The 16,877-nt window shown below is 25.7% G+C and overlaps 4 protein-coding genes across 5 annotated transcripts; 2 read left to right on the forward strand and 2 right to left on the reverse strand.

The window, feature by feature from the left end:
• The first annotated feature begins 7 nt into the window (after positions 1-7).
• LOC122857266 (eIF-2-alpha kinase activator GCN1) lies at positions 8-9,796 on the forward strand. Its single transcript, XM_044159346.1, has 5 exons — positions 8-100; positions 194-296; positions 413-608; positions 678-8,256; positions 8,337-9,796. The coding sequence occupies exons 1-5, from the start codon at positions 86-88 to the stop codon at positions 8,463-8,465; spliced, it is 8,022 nt and encodes a 2,673-aa protein (XP_044015281.1). The 5' UTR covers positions 8-85; the 3' UTR covers positions 8,466-9,796.
• Positions 9,797-10,182: 386 nt separating this feature from the next.
• On the forward strand, positions 10,183-12,392 carry LOC122856276 (T-box transcription factor TBX3-like). The gene is made up of 6 exons (XM_044157971.1): positions 10,183-10,287; positions 10,390-10,516; positions 11,049-11,367; positions 11,543-11,695; positions 11,774-12,078; positions 12,356-12,392. The coding sequence occupies exons 1-6, from the start codon at positions 10,242-10,244 to the stop codon at positions 12,390-12,392; spliced, it is 987 nt and encodes a 328-aa protein (XP_044013906.1). The 5' UTR covers positions 10,183-10,241.
• On the reverse strand, positions 12,231-13,983 carry LOC122857313 (phospholipase A1 member A-like). The gene is made up of 2 exons (XM_044159421.1): positions 13,530-13,983; positions 12,231-13,447 (listed from the first exon to the last, which is right to left on the reverse strand). The coding sequence occupies exons 1-2, from the start codon at positions 13,870-13,872 to the stop codon at positions 12,717-12,719; spliced, it is 1,074 nt and encodes a 357-aa protein (XP_044015356.1). The 5' UTR covers positions 13,873-13,983; the 3' UTR covers positions 12,231-12,716.
• Positions 13,817-16,759, reverse strand: LOC122857306 (ankyrin repeat and MYND domain-containing protein 2). Of its 2 annotated transcripts, XM_044159412.1 has the most exons (4): positions 16,506-16,759; positions 16,251-16,416; positions 16,039-16,175; positions 13,817-15,326 (listed from the first exon to the last, which is right to left on the reverse strand). In XM_044159412.1, exons 1-4 carry the CDS (start codon positions 16,704-16,706, stop codon positions 14,661-14,663), a joined length of 1,170 nt encoding a protein of 389 aa, XP_044015347.1. In that variant the 5' UTR covers positions 16,707-16,759; the 3' UTR covers positions 13,817-14,660. The 2 variants fall into 2 exon arrangements, with proteins under 2 accessions (XP_044015347.1, XP_044015346.1); XM_044159411.1 differs by having other exon boundaries at positions 16,039-16,416.
• Between the last annotated feature and the right edge of the window lie 118 nt (positions 16,760-16,877).

Here is a 16,877-nt window from a genome sequence, read left to right on the forward strand (position 1 = left end):
AATGATTCAATAATAATAACTTCAATATATAAAAAACCCGGTTTATCAATTTATTGTTGGTTATTTTGTTAATCTGTACATAAACATGGCGGATACCGAGGTAAGCCAATATCACGTGTAATCGGTATTATTTATTTAAAATTAAACAATAAATAATATACCAAATAATAATAATTTTTTTTCAAAAATTAAGTTAACGAAGGCCCTCAAGGATTTACCTAATCGTGTTCAAACAGCTAGTAAAAATGAACGTCGAGAAATATTGGAAAATGTCATTGGAGTATTGTCAAATCCTGGTATAAATAAATTTTACTCATTATTTATAATTATAAATTATATTTCCTTATCTTATGAATTAAGTATACAATTATTTTTCATAATTATGATACTATATTATTTTATTGATTAATAGGTATTAATGAAAAAATTATCAGTGGAATATGTAAAGTATTGTCATTTACTTTACACAGATATAAAGACTCAGCATCACAATCATATGTTAAAAATTTAATAGTTGCATTATTAAAACATCAACCAGATGCAACAATTAAATCAATGACAAGTGTCATTGTTGAATTAGCATTATGGCATCAAAATGTTGTTTCAACGTAAGCAAATATTATTTACATTATTATATTTTATTAATTAATAATTTTTTTTTTAATTTTAATTTACAGTATCAGTACTTCAATAACAGCATATACAACATTAAAATGGTCAACTCTTATTATTGAAAATATCAATAAATCAAATGCATTTGATAAATATTTAAGTGAACTTGAAAAACTTATTGAAGCACAAGCAATGCTTAGTGCATCAGTATTGTCATCACTTGACAGAAAATTAACTAAAAAACTTGATATGTTATTTGTTAATTTATGGACAAATAGTAATCATAAAATAATAAATATTTACACAAATACATTGAGTAAAATGGAGTCAAATAATGGACAAATTGTATTGATTAATTTGATAATTAAATTTATCATAACAATTAATAATGAAATATTAATTGATACATTTAAAGAAAAAATTCTAGATGCATTTATTAAATTAACAATAAGTTGTAAAAAAAAACCACAATTATTTGTTGTTGATGCATCATATCCATTGTTAAATCGTATAACACATGATGAATTTAAAAATCAATTATTACCAGCAATGCAAAGAGGTATGTTGAGAAATCCTGAATTAATAATTGGTTCAGTTGGACATATATTGAGTGGATTAAGTATTGATTTAAGTAAATACAGTGAAGATCTTAGCAAGGGATTTTTTTCAAATCTTTATTCCAAAGAAGATGATGTACGTAATGAAGCAATTGATGCATGTAAACGATTGTCATTAAAAATATCTGATTCATCATCATTGGATAAATTATTAACATCATTATTTTCAATTTATCATGGTTCTGCTGGAAAATTAACAGTTGTTGATCATAAATTATCAGTATTAAAAGCTGCTGGTAATTTTAGTTATAATAATTGTACTGACAATAATGACATTGAAAATATTGCTAAAAATTCATGTACACATTTTATCAAAGTCCTGGATACAGAGCTACATGAAAAAACACTAATTTATTCATTAGAAATGATGAGTTTATGGACAAAAAAATTTAACAATCAAGTACCTAAAAATATCATTGATTCATTTAAAAAAGGTATGACAGCTAAAAATTCAACACCGTCAATTAGAACAGCATATATTAAATTATTATTTTCAATATCAAAACCTGAAGTTTATTCAACAATAATAACACCAATATTAAGTGATACAATAACAAAATCATTACAACAATCAGCAATAATACCAATTGTTACTGAAGGACTTATTGCTGCAAATATGTTACTTAAATTAATTAATACTGGAACTGTTGAAAATGATAAACAAACAATATTATGGTCATCAATTGATGAACAAGTATTTTTTACTGATAAATTTTTAATAAGTTGTAGTGATGATACAATTTATTATCTAATGGAATTTTGTCAAATTTTAATTAATAATTATACTGATAAATTTAATGAAAAAATTATTGGTGGTATTTATAGAGCAATTATAACATGTATAACATGTCAAAATTCTGATACAAGAAGACGTTGTTCTGATATATTAATTAATAAAATATTAATTAATTTAAAATCTTATGATGATAAATTAAAATCAATTATCATGGAATTTTCACGTTTTATTGAAATTGGTAAATTTAAAATTGAAAAAGATGACAAAGAAAAATGTGATGATGTATCAAATAATACAAATAATGATGGTATTATTGGTCGTTGTTTAATTGATGGTTTAATTTCAATTTGTACAATTAAATTTGATAATGATAATGATGATATATCAAAAATGGATCTTGCATATGATGTATTGTTACCATCTCATAATCCAATAATTATAAAAACAACAAATAATTTATGGCAAAAAATATGTAAAAATATTGATTTATCACCGAAAAAATTCATTGATACATATTATAAAAAAATACGTTGTGAATTTATTGATAATTATAAAACAACATCAAGTTATAATAATGCATTATCAACAATTATAAAATTTTCACCACAAACAATATTACCAGAAATAATAAAAAATATAACATGTAATTTAAATAATGAAGAAATAATAAAAGTAACAAAAGATGAATATTTTACATATTTAACACCAGAAGGTGAACTTTATGATAAAAGTGTTTTACCTGGTAATGATGATAATGATATATTAAATGGTATTAATATGAAAAGAGAAAGTAAAGCATATTCATTTAAAGAACAACAAGAAGAATTACAATTACGTCGTGAATTATATGAAAAAAAAAAACGTGAAGGTAAAATAAAAGAACCAAAATTAACAACAAAACAAGAAGATGCTATTAAAGCACAATTTTTACGTGAAAATTTAATACGTAAACGTTTAAATGAACTTAATGAAATAATTGAAAAATCAATGTCAATACTTGATGCTGCATCAAAAGGTAATGAATATCAATTAACATTATATTATCGTGATTTAATACCAGTAATATTAAAAAATTTACAATCACCATTAGCAGCACCAATATTAACAAATTATTTTATAAATTTACGTAAATTTGTTGCTATTGATTTACATGAAAATACAGAAATATCACCATTATCACAACTTGTTGCACATGTTACATTACGTCAGTTAAAACCACAATGTGATTTAGATCAATCATGGGAAGATGAAGAACTTGAAATAACAATAAAAAGAACATTAAATTTATTACATAATAATACTGTTAAAGAAAAAAATTTATTAACAGCACCAGCATTTTGTTATGTATTTCCATTTATAAGTAAAACATTAACTGATTGGAATGATGAAACAATAACAATTCAAGGTTTACAAATAATACAAGAACATGCAAAACAACGTGGTAATAGTGTTGATAATAATTATTTAGATTCAAATCATCCAAGATATTTACCACGTCATCAAATGCTTGATTTACTTATTGAACTAATGACTAAAACAAATGGTAGAGTACAAACATATAGTGTTGCAACATTTTTAGATATTGCAAATTCTGGTAGTGGTATACCTGGTACAGCTAAAGCTGATAGTGAAGAAATTAATTCATTAATAAAAGCACTTGAAAATTCATTAGCTTCAGTACGTGATGCATCATTACGTGCATTAATGATTATTAAAAATAGTTTTCCATCACCAACAAATAATTATGAACAATATTTATTATTAACACGTAGAATATGGATTGAAAAATTTGATATTATTGATGAAAATAAAGCACTTGCTAATGAAATATGGAATGCTGGTAATTTTATTGCTGATGCTGAAATATTATGTGATGAATTAATAAATGATGTTGGTCATGATAATGAAGCTGTACAACAAGCTGTTGCATTTGCAATTGCTGATTTATTAAAATTAAATCCAGAATTATTAAAAGATGTACTTGATAATTTATTACAATTATATAATGATAAATTAGCAATGATACCACCAAAATTAAATGATTTTGGTAGAGTTGTTGAACAACCAGTTGATATATGGGGACCAAGAAGAGGTGTTGCATTAGCATTAACACAATTAGCACCACTTATGACACCAGAAACAATTCATCCATTAGTACAATTTTTTGTATCAAATGGTTTAGGTGATAGAAATGCATTGGTACGTCGTGAAATGTTAAATGCAGCATTAGCTGCTGTTGATTTACATGGTAAAACAAATATAACATCATTATTACCAGTATTTGAAGAATTTTTAGATAAAGCACCTAAAATTGGAAGTTTTGATTCAATAAAACAATCAGTTGTTATATTAATGGGTTCATTAGCACGTCATTTAGATAAAGATGATACACGTATTAAACCAATTGTATTACGTCTTATTAAAGCATTATCAACACCATCACAACAAGTACAAGAAGCTGTTGCAAATTGTTTACCATATCTTGTACCATCAATAAAAGATGATGCACCAAAAATTGTTGATAAATTAATGGATCAATTATTAAAATCAGATAAATATGGTGATCGTAAAGGTGCTGCATATGGTCTTGCTGGTATAATAAAAGGTATGGGTATACTTGCATTAAAACAACTTGATATTATGACAACATTAACAAATGCAATACAAGATAAAAAAAATTATCGTCAACGTGAAGGTGCCCTATTTGCATTTGAAATGTTATGTACAATGTTAGGACGTTTATTTGAACCATATATTGTACATGTATTACCACATTTATTATTATGTTTTGGTGATCCATCACAATATGTTAGAGCAGCAACAGATGATACAGCAAGAGTTGTTATGTCAAAATTATCAGCACATGGTGTTAAACTTGTATTACCAAGTTTACTTGCTGCATTAGAAGAAGATTCATGGCGTACTAAAACTGGTTCAGTTGAATTACTTGGTGCAATGGCATATTGTGCACCAAAACAATTAAGTAGTTGTTTACCATCAATTGTACCAAAATTAATTGAAGTATTAAGTGATTCACATATTAAAGTACAAGAAGCTGGTGCTGAAGCACTTAAAGTTATTGGTAGTGTTATTAGAAATCCAGAAATTCAAGCAATTGTACCAGTATTATTAAAAGCATTACAAGATCCATCACGTAAAACAGCAACATGTTTACAAACATTATTAGATACACAATTTGTACATTTTATTGATGCACCATCATTAGCATTAATAATGCCAGTTGTACAACGTGCATTTATGGATCGTTCAACTGAAACAAGAAAAATGGCTGCACAAATTATTGGAAATATGTATTCATTAACTGATCAAAAAGATTTAACACCATATTTACCAACAATAATACCAGGTTTAAAAACAAGTTTATTAGATCCAGTACCCGAGGTTAGAAGTGTCTCAGCTAGGGCACTTGGTGCTATGGTACGTGGTATGGGTGAATCAAGTTTTGAAGATTTATTACCATGGCTTATGCAAACATTAACATCTGAAACATCATCTGTTGATCGTTCTGGTGCTGCACAAGGTTTATCAGAAGTTGTACGTGGTTTAGGTGTTGAAAAATTACATAAATTAATGCCTGAAATAATAAGTACTGCTGAACGTACTGATATTGCACCACATGTTAAAGATGGATATATTATGATGTTTATTTATATGCCAAGTGCATTTACAAGTGAATTTACACCATATATTGGACAAATTATAAATCCAATATTAAAAGCATTAGCTGATGAAAATGAATATGTACGTGAAACAGCATTACGTGCTGGACAAAGAATTGTAACATTATATGCTGATTCAGCAATAATGTTATTATTACCAGAATTAGAAAAAGGTTTATTTGATGATAATTGGAGAATAAGATATTCATCAGTACAATTATTAGGTGATTTATTATATCGTATATCTGGTGTATCTGGTAAAATGTCAACTGAAACAGCAAGTGAAGATGATAATTTTGGTACTGAACAATCACATCATGCTATTATTAAATCATTAGGTGGTGAAAGAAGAAATCGTGTATTAGCTGGTTTATATATGGGTAGATCAGATGTTGCATTAATGGTACGTCAAGCAGCATTACATGTATGGAAAGTTGTTGTTACAAATACACCAAGAACATTACGTGAAATATTACCAACATTATTTAGTTTATTATTGGGTTGTTTAGCAAGTACAAGTTATGATAAACGTCAAGTTGCTGCAAGAACACTTGGTGATCTTGTTAGAAAATTAGGTGAACGTGTATTACCAGAAATAATACCAATATTAGAAAGAGGATTACAATCAGATCAACCAGATCAAAGACAAGGTGTTTGTATTGGTTTATCTGAAATAATGGCAAGTACAAGTAAAGATATGGTATTAACATTTGTTAATAGTTTAGTACCAACTGTTAGAAAAGCTCTATGTGATCCATTACCAGAAGTACGTCAAGCAGCTGCTAAAACATTTGATTCATTACATTCAACTGTTGGTGTACGTGCATTAGATGATATATTACCATCAATGTTAAATCAATTAAATTCAACAGATCAAGAAATTGCTGAAAATACACTTGATGGTTTACGTCAAGTTATGGCTATTAAATCACGTGCTGTATTACCATATTTAGTACCACAATTAACAACACCACCAGTTAATACAAAAGCATTATCAATATTAGCAAGTGTTGCTGGTGAAGCATTAACAAGATTTTTAAATAAAATATTACCAGCATTATTAACAGCATTATCAAGTGCACAAGGTAGTACAAATGAATTACAAGAACTTGAATATTGTCAAACAGTTGTATTATCTGTTATTGATGATGTTGGTGTTAGAATTATTATGGATCAATTAATGGAAGCAACAAAATCTGATGATGTTACACGTAGACGTGGTGCTGCAACATTATTATGTTCATTTTGTCGTGATACACGTGCTGATTATTCACAATATGTACCACAATTATTACGTGGTTTAATACATTTATTTACTGATGATGATAAAGATGTATTACAAAAATCATGGGATGCATTATCAGCTGTAACAAAAACACTTGATTCAGAACAACAAATTAATCATCTTGGTGATATACGTCAAGCAGTACGTTTTGCTGTATCTGATTTAAAAGGACAAGAATTATTACCTGGTTTTTGTTTACCAAAAGGTATAACACCAATATTACCAATATTTAGAGAAGCTATATTAAATGGTTTACCAGAAGCTAAAGAACAAGCAACACAAGGTCTTGGTGAAATTATTAAATTAACATCACCATCAGCATTACAACCAAGTGTTGTACATATTACTGGTCCATTAATTAGAATATTAGGTGATCGTTTTACATGGAGTGTTAAAGCAGCTGTATTAGAAACACTTGCAATATTACTTGGTAAAGTTGGTATTATGTTAAAACAATTTCTTCCACAATTACAAACAACATTTTTAAAAGCATTAAATGATACAAATAGACAAGTTAGACTTAAAGCAGCATTAGCATTGAGTAATTTAATTGTTATACATACAAGAGTTGATCCATTATTTTCTGAATTACATATGGGAATTAAAAATGCTGATGATCCATCAATAAGAGAAACAATGTTACATGCTATGAGAGGTATATTAACACCAGCTGGTGATAAAATGACTGAACCAATGAGAAAACAAATATTTTTATTTATGTCAACAATGCTTGGTCATCAAGAAGATATTACACGAATATCAAGTGCTGGATGTTATGGTGCATTAATACGTTGGTTAACACCAGAACAATTATTACAAGCATGTAATGAAAATTTATTACACATTGATAATAATACTGATTGGACATTAAAACATGGTAGATCAGCAGCATTATTTGTTGCATTAAAAGAAGGATCAAGTATATTATGGAATGCTGGTAATGAAAAACATCAAGAAAAAATATGTCGTGTTATATTGAGTTATTTAACATCTGATAAACCACAAATTGTCATGAATGGTATACGTTCATGTGGTTATTTATTCCAATATATAATGAATGATAATAAAACTATTCCTGTTACAATAATACAACCATTTGTTAGAACAATGAATAACAGTAATAATGAAGTTAAACAATTACTAGCAAGAGTATGTACACATATTGCAAGAAATGTTACAGCTGATAAAATGAGCTTGGACTTTTTAAAGGCATTATTACCAATGCTTGTTAATGGTACTAAAGAAAAAAATGGATATGTCAAAGCTAATAGTGAACTTGCACTTATTGCTGTATTGAGACTTCGACAAGGAGATGAAGAACATCAGGTAATTTATTTATTTATTTATATTTATAATTACCTTTGATGTTAATTAATTGTTTTTTTTTTATTTTTTTTTTCATACAGCGATACATGGCTCTTCTTGATACTGGTGCACGTGAATCACTTGCTGATGTTGTCAGCAAAGTTTTACGTAAAGCTTTATCACAACCAGAAGGAAAAATTGAAGAACTTGATGATACACTTCTCACGTGAGAAATAATACAAATCTCGGGGTTCAATATTAACAAAAATATATTATATAAAACTAGTAAAAATAATAATCAAATATTTATAATTACTAGAACTATTATTGACCATCTACTCCCGAGTTTTATTAGACAATTAATATGTATTTTAAATATAATTTCAAATTTTCATTGCTCAATATATCAAATGAATGAATTAATTATCCAAATCTTTTTCAAAAAAACACTATTATTATTATAGCATTTTTTTTTTATTGTTGATAGTTCATGTAGATAGAAAAAAAAATAATTAATGTTTTTTGTTCTTTATTTTACACTGCCGTTTGCTGGATTTGTTTTTTTTTTTTTTTTTTTATAATTTTATTTGTATTTTTATAACAATTTTGCAATAACAATTTGAAAGAAAAAATATTAATAATTAAAATTATATATTAATTGTAAAAATAATAGTTATTCGAAATTACGAACCCCGAGAAATTTTGAAGTGAAAAAAAAATTATATATATATATTATGATTTATCTTTATCTTTTTTTTTTTATACTAAAAATCGTAAACTTCATGAAAAAAAAAAACAATTTAATAAATGTGATGAATTTTGAACTTTGTTGTAATGATGATAAATAAATGTTTTCATCAGCGATATATAAAGTACGAAACCTGGAAAAACAAGAAAAAAAAATTGTATTCTTTTTATTTTTATAAACACTATCATCCTTTTTTCGTACGTTTAACACGTTTTTCTGTGTTATTATATATTTTTTTTTGTTATTCTACGGGATACTTATCTCGTGTGTGGTGAGCCTAGAAACACAAGCAGATACTTCCTGCTCGCCATATTATCTAAACAATCAAATCTCAAGGGCCAAAAAATATATAAACACAAATGTGTTTAAAACATTTCTGGAACTCAAGAATCATTAAAAGCCAAATGATAAATATTACGCTCGATAACTGAATCATCATCGAGGTAACTTATTATAAGTGATCCTAAAACTGGTGAAAATGCTTCACCTCCTTGTGAATGTGGACGATTTATTTCATCTGTGTAAGACAAATTACATCAATTTTTATTAAAAAAAAGATTCTCAAAAATTTGATTGATTTTATAAATTTATAATGCAACTTGATGATTAATTTAATATCAAAAAAATATCTGTTGTAATTGTTGTTATTATCATTGGACTAATGAAAAAAAAAAAAAACTACAATTAGCTATTGAAAAATTATAATAAAACCAACAATTTCTAATCAATTAATTGGAAAAAAAAAAAGTTCAATTGACATACAACCTGAATAATAAATATTTAAAAATGTTTATAAAATAAAATTTAAAAAAATTATTAAAATTATGTAAAATAATAATTTAAAAATTAAATTTTATAATATTGAGAAAAAAATATTTATAAAAATTTTATGATTATATAGAGTTTTAAAATTGTCTGTGTGTGTGATAAAATGAAAAGTGAATTTATGTGAAAATCTTTCGACGAATAGCATTGTGAGGCGCGAAGATTTTAACCACATGTGGTTTTTCGAACCAATGAGAAATAGACAATCATCACACGAAAAGCCCTTTTATTTTAAAAAATCCCTGCTGACTTTGAAATTGCTTGATGAGTGCCGACGTCTCATATTTACCCATTAAAATTTCTTATTTTCTTCAGTTAAGCTCGAACCGTCATTCGAAGAGAATCAAGACTGACTTTTTTTCTTTTTTTTTTTTTTATCTTTTTATTTATTTATATTTTTGTTATTTATATTAAAAAAAAAAGTTTTGTTAATATGGATTTTACACAACATAATTTTGGATTACTAAATTATCCACCAGGTAAATATATCAATATTATAAAAAAAATTGTTTAAATTAATTTAAAAGAAAAATGAAATTTATCAATTAAAAAACTTGTAATAAATAATTTTTTTTAAACAGCTATTGGACAATTATCAGGATCATCAACACATATTGATTCTCAAGTGACAGTTCAATTATCAAATAAAGAATTGTGGAAAAATTTTAATGAAGAAACAACGGAAATGATTATCACAAAACTTGGCCGGTATGTTAAAAACTAATTATAAATAATAAAAAAATAAAATAAACATTTTTTGATCTGTTAATTTATACTCTTCTTAATATGTTCAATTGTCTTAATTAATTATGTTATTTAAGATAAGAAACAATTCATTTTTAGTGTCTGAAAATTGTCCAAAGAAATTTTTTAAATTTTAAGAAAAACTTGCGTGATATATAAAAATCATTCAAGTGGTGTCTCAAAAACAGTTTAAAAGTCTTGTAAACATCACTCTAATGGATGTTTTGTATGTCTGTATATATATTTTATTTCTTTTATTTTTTTTTGTCGCGTCAGAAAGGCGCCTCAACCTACTTGACGCTAAAATCTTCAAAAAAAAATATGCCGACAATATTTCACACACGAAGGAGGTGCAAGTGGACGACCTTTTTTTTTCTCTGATCTTATTATCATCATGATGATATCTTAAAAATAAATAAAAAATAATTTAAAAATTATTAAATTATACTTATAAAACAATATTAAATGAATTTATTATTAAATTTTTTTTTTCCAGACGAATGTTTCCATCGGTACAAATTAAAATTGATGGTCTAGACGTAAATTCACGTTACTGTGTTTTTTTGGAAATATCATTGGCATCAGAGAGACGTTACAAATACATGGGTGGTCATGGGGCATCAGTTAATAATATTGAAGAAGAAACAAATAGGGGCTGGACAAATTCTGGCGCCGCTGAACCCCAGTCGCCAATTCATCGTCGTCTTTATCTTCATCCAGACAGTCCAGCAACTGGCTTTCAGTGGATGAGACAGACTGTTGTCAATTTTAATAAGCTTAAATTAACAAACAATGTCATTGATCACAATGAAAATGTCAGTAAAAATATCATTATTTTTTTATTTATTAATTATTATTATTAATATTTAGATTGTCGTTATTACATATTTTTTGTTTTTTTTAATTTAAATTTAAATCTAAACATTTATCTAGTTTAATTTTTTTTTAAGTGTTTAATTATTAATGACTATTTTATTCTTTGTTTTTTAGATTGTTCTTACATCAATGCATAAATATGTTACAAGAATTTGGATAGTTAAATCATCAAGTAATGATTTATGTTTAACAAATGATTTTTTTTCTCAACCATCAATGTCATTTACATTGAATGAGACACAATTCATTGCTGTTACTGCATATCAGGTAATTAAATTATAATAATTATTATCTTAATAATTATTTTATGTAATTAATTAAATATAATTTTGTTTTTTTTTTTAGAATGAAAATATAACAAAATTAAAGATAAATAATAATCCATTTGCAAAAGGATTTCGCCTAGCTGGTCAAGGACGTTGTAAAAAAAAATTAAAAAATCAAGATAATAAAATTAATAATTTATCATCAAATTTAGAATATAATGAAAATAATAAACGTATTAATAATTTTGATAATGAACGTCCAGTAAAGTTACACAGGCCATGGATTGATGAAAAAAAAAATTTACAATTATTAAAAAATTGTGATAATTATCAATCACAATTAATATTAAATAATCAAAAATTAATTAACCAAATTAATACAAATTATAATACAAATATTTTTTTACCTCTTAATTTATCAAATATTTCAATGTCAAGATATTTTTAATATTTATCTTATTTTTTTTTTTCCATAAATTTTAATTATAAATATTTTATTAATTGATAGTAGTTTTTTTTTTATTAATGGCTCGTTGAGCAAGGCTTCCAATATATTTTCCATTGATTACATTCACATTATCAACGTCCATTGCAAAAAGAAAAAAAAAATGTATAATAAATAATTAATAACTGTAATTTATAAATGAAAATAAAAAAAAAGAAAAAAAAAAACACTGCTATTATATAAAGTACCTTGAATATTAATAAAGCAACAAAGTTGAATTCTATTTTTTTTATTAAAATGAAAATTCCAATGTAAGTAAGTGGAAAGAGACAGGTGCCCGAGTCAACTTGAGATATTTTACACCTGCAAACAGATGACTAGACCAAGTCAAGGACCTAACTATTTTAAATATATTTGCTAGGTTTTTTTTTTTTTTAAATTAAATAACGGATTAAATAAAAAAAAAAAACGTCTCCGTTATTTGTTTTGTTTGTCCATATAATGACATAATTGTTTATGCCGTAATGTGTTATGAATATTGATTAATTGACTGCATTGAATGTAAAATTAAAAATATTTAAAGACAACATCGTTGATCACCAATACTATAAATAGAATATTCCGGACAATATGGTGTATTTAAACCGTTAAAACAAAATGATCCACGTGATCCAAATGGTGTATGTTGTCCTAATACAAGTGCTTCACCAGGACGACTATTAATTCTTGGTCCAGATGGACATCTTCTTGAGCATGGTTCAGCAATTAATTGTTCATATGGATTATTAATACTTTGTGCCATAAAACAAACAGCCCATACATGTGAACATAATTGTTTATTTGTTTTATTTTCACAAAATGGTTGTATTTTACCACCATTAATACAAACATCAACATGTCCAAGTCTTCCAATTTCACCATAATAACCAGCATTTGTATGTATAACTTGTACAAAATCAGCATCACCACTATCAAGACGATTAACAAGACCAGGACGTACTAATGGACGTGCCGGATCTAAACCAATAATTTTATGCATACGAAATAATAAATAATTTGCCATAATACCACATAAATGAGCACCAAGTGAATGACCAACACATGTTGTACGTGATATTAAAAGACCTAAATGACGTAGTGTTGTTAATGATTGTGATAAACAACGTGCAACAGGACGAAGATTTGCAACTGCTGCCGGATAACATGGACTACTTGATAATGCACCCCAATCAATTAAAAATATATTGTAACTTGAATTTTTTAAATATGCATCACGTAGTACAGTTATTGGCAATGAATCATCACCACCTTAAAAATAAATAAACAAATAAAAATATTATATACAGATTTGACAATTAAATATAAATTAAATTGATTGTTTGTATTTTACCTGCATAGCCATGAATTAAAATAATATTTTCACGTGTTGGATCATAATCACGTTGTAGCCAATCTGATGAATCAGAACTCTTTAATTCTCTTCTTGTTATATTATCATCACCCGGTGTATAAAGATAAATATGTATATCTGGATCAGGACATAAATCTTTATCATCACCTCTTCTCCATGTACAATCTTCTTTTTTATAATCATTTGCAGCACCACTGTCAATTGCATCTTGAATTGGTCCTTTAGCTAATTTTGATAATTGTGCTTCCAATGGAGATATTTGATTCATACAAATTGAATTTTTAATAAATATAATTATTAATATTAAATTTAGTTTATTCATTTTTTTTTTTTTTTTTAATTTAGAAAACAAATTAATTACACCGATGATGCTAACTCGATACGCTTGATTCGTTGACTAAAGATTCGCCAATTTTATTATCGTCATTGTGCCTCATTGCCCCCGCCAGTTCAATTCATATTTTTTTTTTTTTTTATTTTACTGTTTCCTTTTACTCTTCCTTCAACATTCGGAAATACTTTTTTTTGTTTTAAAATATTATACTCAAGTACCGTTTCTTTTTTTATTATTATTTTTAAATATTTTCACTTTGTTTTTATTTTTATTTATTTTTTTATTAACAACATAATATTGTTGAATTATTTTCTATATATTTTTTAAATTTATTTATTTCTTCTTTGGTCCATTAAACAAAAAAAAAAAGTATGTATTTTTTAAATTAACAAAATAATAATAATTGAAAAATTAAATTTGTTTTTTTTTTGGAATAATATAATAAGTAAAGAGTTTAAAATACTTTCACACACTTTTGTAACGTATTGATCATCGGACCAAACTGTCGTTCGAGGTCCGGTGAAAGTTAATAATTTTTTTTTTTTTTTGGATCTTTTGGACGATTATCATTCATTCTTGATAACTCTGTTATTAAACTTTCAGAAAATTTAATATAAATAAATAATATATCCAATGAAAATTGGTAAAATTAAATAAATATAAATAATAATTTTTTAATTATTAATTAAATGCAAAGATAAAAAAAAAAATGAGAATGAAAAACAAAAAATAATTACAAATAATAATTGAACTAATTAAAATGATAAATTTGTACATTACTTTATTGTTAAATTATCAATTTCATGTTTAATTGCATCGGCAATTTTAATTTTATCATCAGCATCAATAATTTTTGTGTTATTTGTTTGTACAATTGATGGTTGTTCAAGTCTTGTACATTCTTTTTTATGTAAAAACCAATGTAATCGTTGACACTCACGATCACAATATTGTACAGCTTTACATTTACTACATTTTTTATTAGCTTTATCTTCACCACATGTAACACACATTTGTGATAATTCAACAAATGCACGTTGTCCATTTATTGCTGCTGATACAACTGATGATGCTGATGGTGGATCAGTACCAGCAAGTGTTGCAACCATTTGACGAAATATTGTACTTTCTCTAAATGGAAATTCACGTACTGTTTCACGTAAAAATAATTCTTGATATTCTGGTTTAAAATTTAATGTTTTAATATCATTTTTTGAATTATGTTTTAATAATTTACGAATAAAAAATTCAATTGGATCTGTTGTTTTTATTTTATCATTTTGTAAATTATTATCATTTTTTCTTGCTTCAAGTAATTTTTGACATTTTATAACTTCTTGTACGACACATGATAAATAATGATATTTAAATGCCATTACTTCATTTGTATCAGCACCACGTGTCATTTCTCTTTGTCTCATTGACTCCAAAACTTTATGAATCTTTAAAAATTAAAAATACAATAATTCAATACAAATCAACTATTTTAAATATTAAAAAAATAGAAATTATAGAACATTTGTTAGTCTAGTATAAAATGTAGACTGCAAGATTTTTATTTAAAATAAACTCAATTATTTATTAACGTTGATAAATAAATGCAAAAAAAATCTAATGGAAATTATGTAATTTAATGTAAAGTAAAATTTCGAAGCTGATTAATTTGATTGTAAAATTATAAAATGATAATTTATTTATTTTTTTATTTTGACACGTTATGCACCTTGAAAATTGGAGCAGTCTGTTATAATCTCGTATTTTTTTTTTCACATCACACAACACTGTCGTACATCACCGTAAAACTCTCGAAGAAATATCAAAACAAAAAAAAAAAAAGGATAAATTTCATGACTCAATTTAATTTTAATAAAAAAATACTCGGCCAAAAAATATATTTATATTTTTTTCAACTTTTTCATAGCTATCTTCACAATTACCTAGTTTTTTTTTATCAAAAAATAATTGAAAATTTGATTCATAGAATTTTTTCATTTCTTTATCAATCTGTATATTTATTTATATGTATTGAGTCTATAAAATACAACAAAAACAACAGCTATCTTTGATCGTAATAATTGCGTAAAAATAAAATAAATTAATCTACTTGTAAAATTTCTAAAATTCATCAATAATAAAATAAAAAATTTACAATACCTTTTCAAGATTATCAACAAGCCCAAGACATTTTTGAAGTGTCATTGCTATTCTAACTGGATGAACATTAACTTGCATGATAAATTTATGAAATGAATCAGCAAGATGAGGTGGTAACATTGGTTCAGTACGTAAACCTTGTGGTTTAATATAGTAATCAATATCAGCAATTGGTATATAATTATTAATAACTGATACACAACTATGATTACCAACAAATGCAGCCATTTGTGCTGCTGTTCTTCCAACACTATTTTTACTTGTTATTTTAGCACCATGGCTCATTAATAAATTGCACAAATCAGCATCACCACTTAATGCACCAAAATGTAATGCAGTATATGCATGTTCATGTTGACAAAAATTAACATCTGCTCCCTATTTTATAATAAATAAAAACAGTTAATAATATATCAACAATAAAAACAATATACCTATATATTATTATTGTTTTGTTTTATTCTAACCTGATCAAGAAGCATCTGTGCTATTTCTTTGTTACCCTTGAAACAAGCATACTGAAGTGGACTCATACCATGCTCATCAACACATTGTATTTTAACTTTAAATGAACTTAACAATGTTTTTAATCCAATTGTATCATTATTTGATATTTTATCAAATATTTCTTTTTGTAATTCAATTTCACTCATTGTTGCTGTCGCCATTTTTGCTTATCTATTTGTTTTTTATCTTAAAGAAGAGAGCAAAAGAGAGAATCTCTCCCTCTCTTTCTCTCCCTCAAAATGATAATAAAAAATACTCTAATATCGACAAAAGTGAAATAAAAAATGGCGCACTCTTTTCTTCGATTTTTTTTTTTAAATGTGTATGTGTGT

The sequence above is a fragment of the Aphidius gifuensis genome, linkage group LG5 (genome assembly GCF_014905175.1).
Source record: "Aphidius gifuensis isolate YNYX2018 linkage group LG5, ASM1490517v1, whole genome shotgun sequence".
Lineage (NCBI taxonomy): Eukaryota > Metazoa > Arthropoda > Insecta > Hymenoptera > Braconidae > Aphidius > Aphidius gifuensis.

Bases quoted from the DNA above. Each gene is read 5' to 3' on its own strand.
- LOC122857266 (XM_044159346.1), top strand. The intron at 609-677 runs GTAAGCAAATAT...TTTAATTTACAG, and splicing joins CATCAAAATGTTGTTTCAAC to TATCAGTACTTCAATAACAG. The intron at 8,257-8,336 runs GTAATTTATTTA...TTTTTCATACAG, and splicing joins AAGGAGATGAAGAACATCAG to CGATACATGGCTCTTCTTGA.
- LOC122857306 (XM_044159411.1), bottom strand. From the start codon at position 16,706: ATGGCGACAGCAACAATGAGTGAAATTGAATTACAAAAAGAAATATTT. The intron at 16,417-16,505 runs GTTAGAATAAAA...ATTATAAAATAG, and splicing joins CACAGATGCTTCTTGATCAG to GGAGCAGATGTTAATTTTTG. The intron at 15,327-16,038 runs GTATTGTAAATT...TAATTTTTAAAG, and splicing joins TTGTTGATAATCTTGAAAAG to ATTCATAAAGTTTTGGAGTC.
- LOC122856276 (XM_044157971.1), top strand. From the start codon at position 10,242: ATGGATTTTACACAACATAATTTTGGATTACTAAATTATCCACCAG. The intron at 11,368-11,542 runs GTCAGTAAAAAT...TTTGTTTTTTAG, and splicing joins TCATTGATCACAATGAAAAT to ATTGTTCTTACATCAATGCA. The intron at 11,696-11,773 runs GTAATTAAATTA...TTTTTTTTTTAG, and splicing joins TTGCTGTTACTGCATATCAG to AATGAAAATATAACAAAATT.
- LOC122857313 (XM_044159421.1), bottom strand. From the start codon at position 13,872: ATGAATAAACTAAATTTAATATTAATAATTATATTTATTAAAAATTCA. The intron at 13,448-13,529 runs GTAAAATACAAA...TTTATTTTTAAG, and splicing joins TTTAATTCATGGCTATGCAG to GTGGTGATGATTCATTGCCA.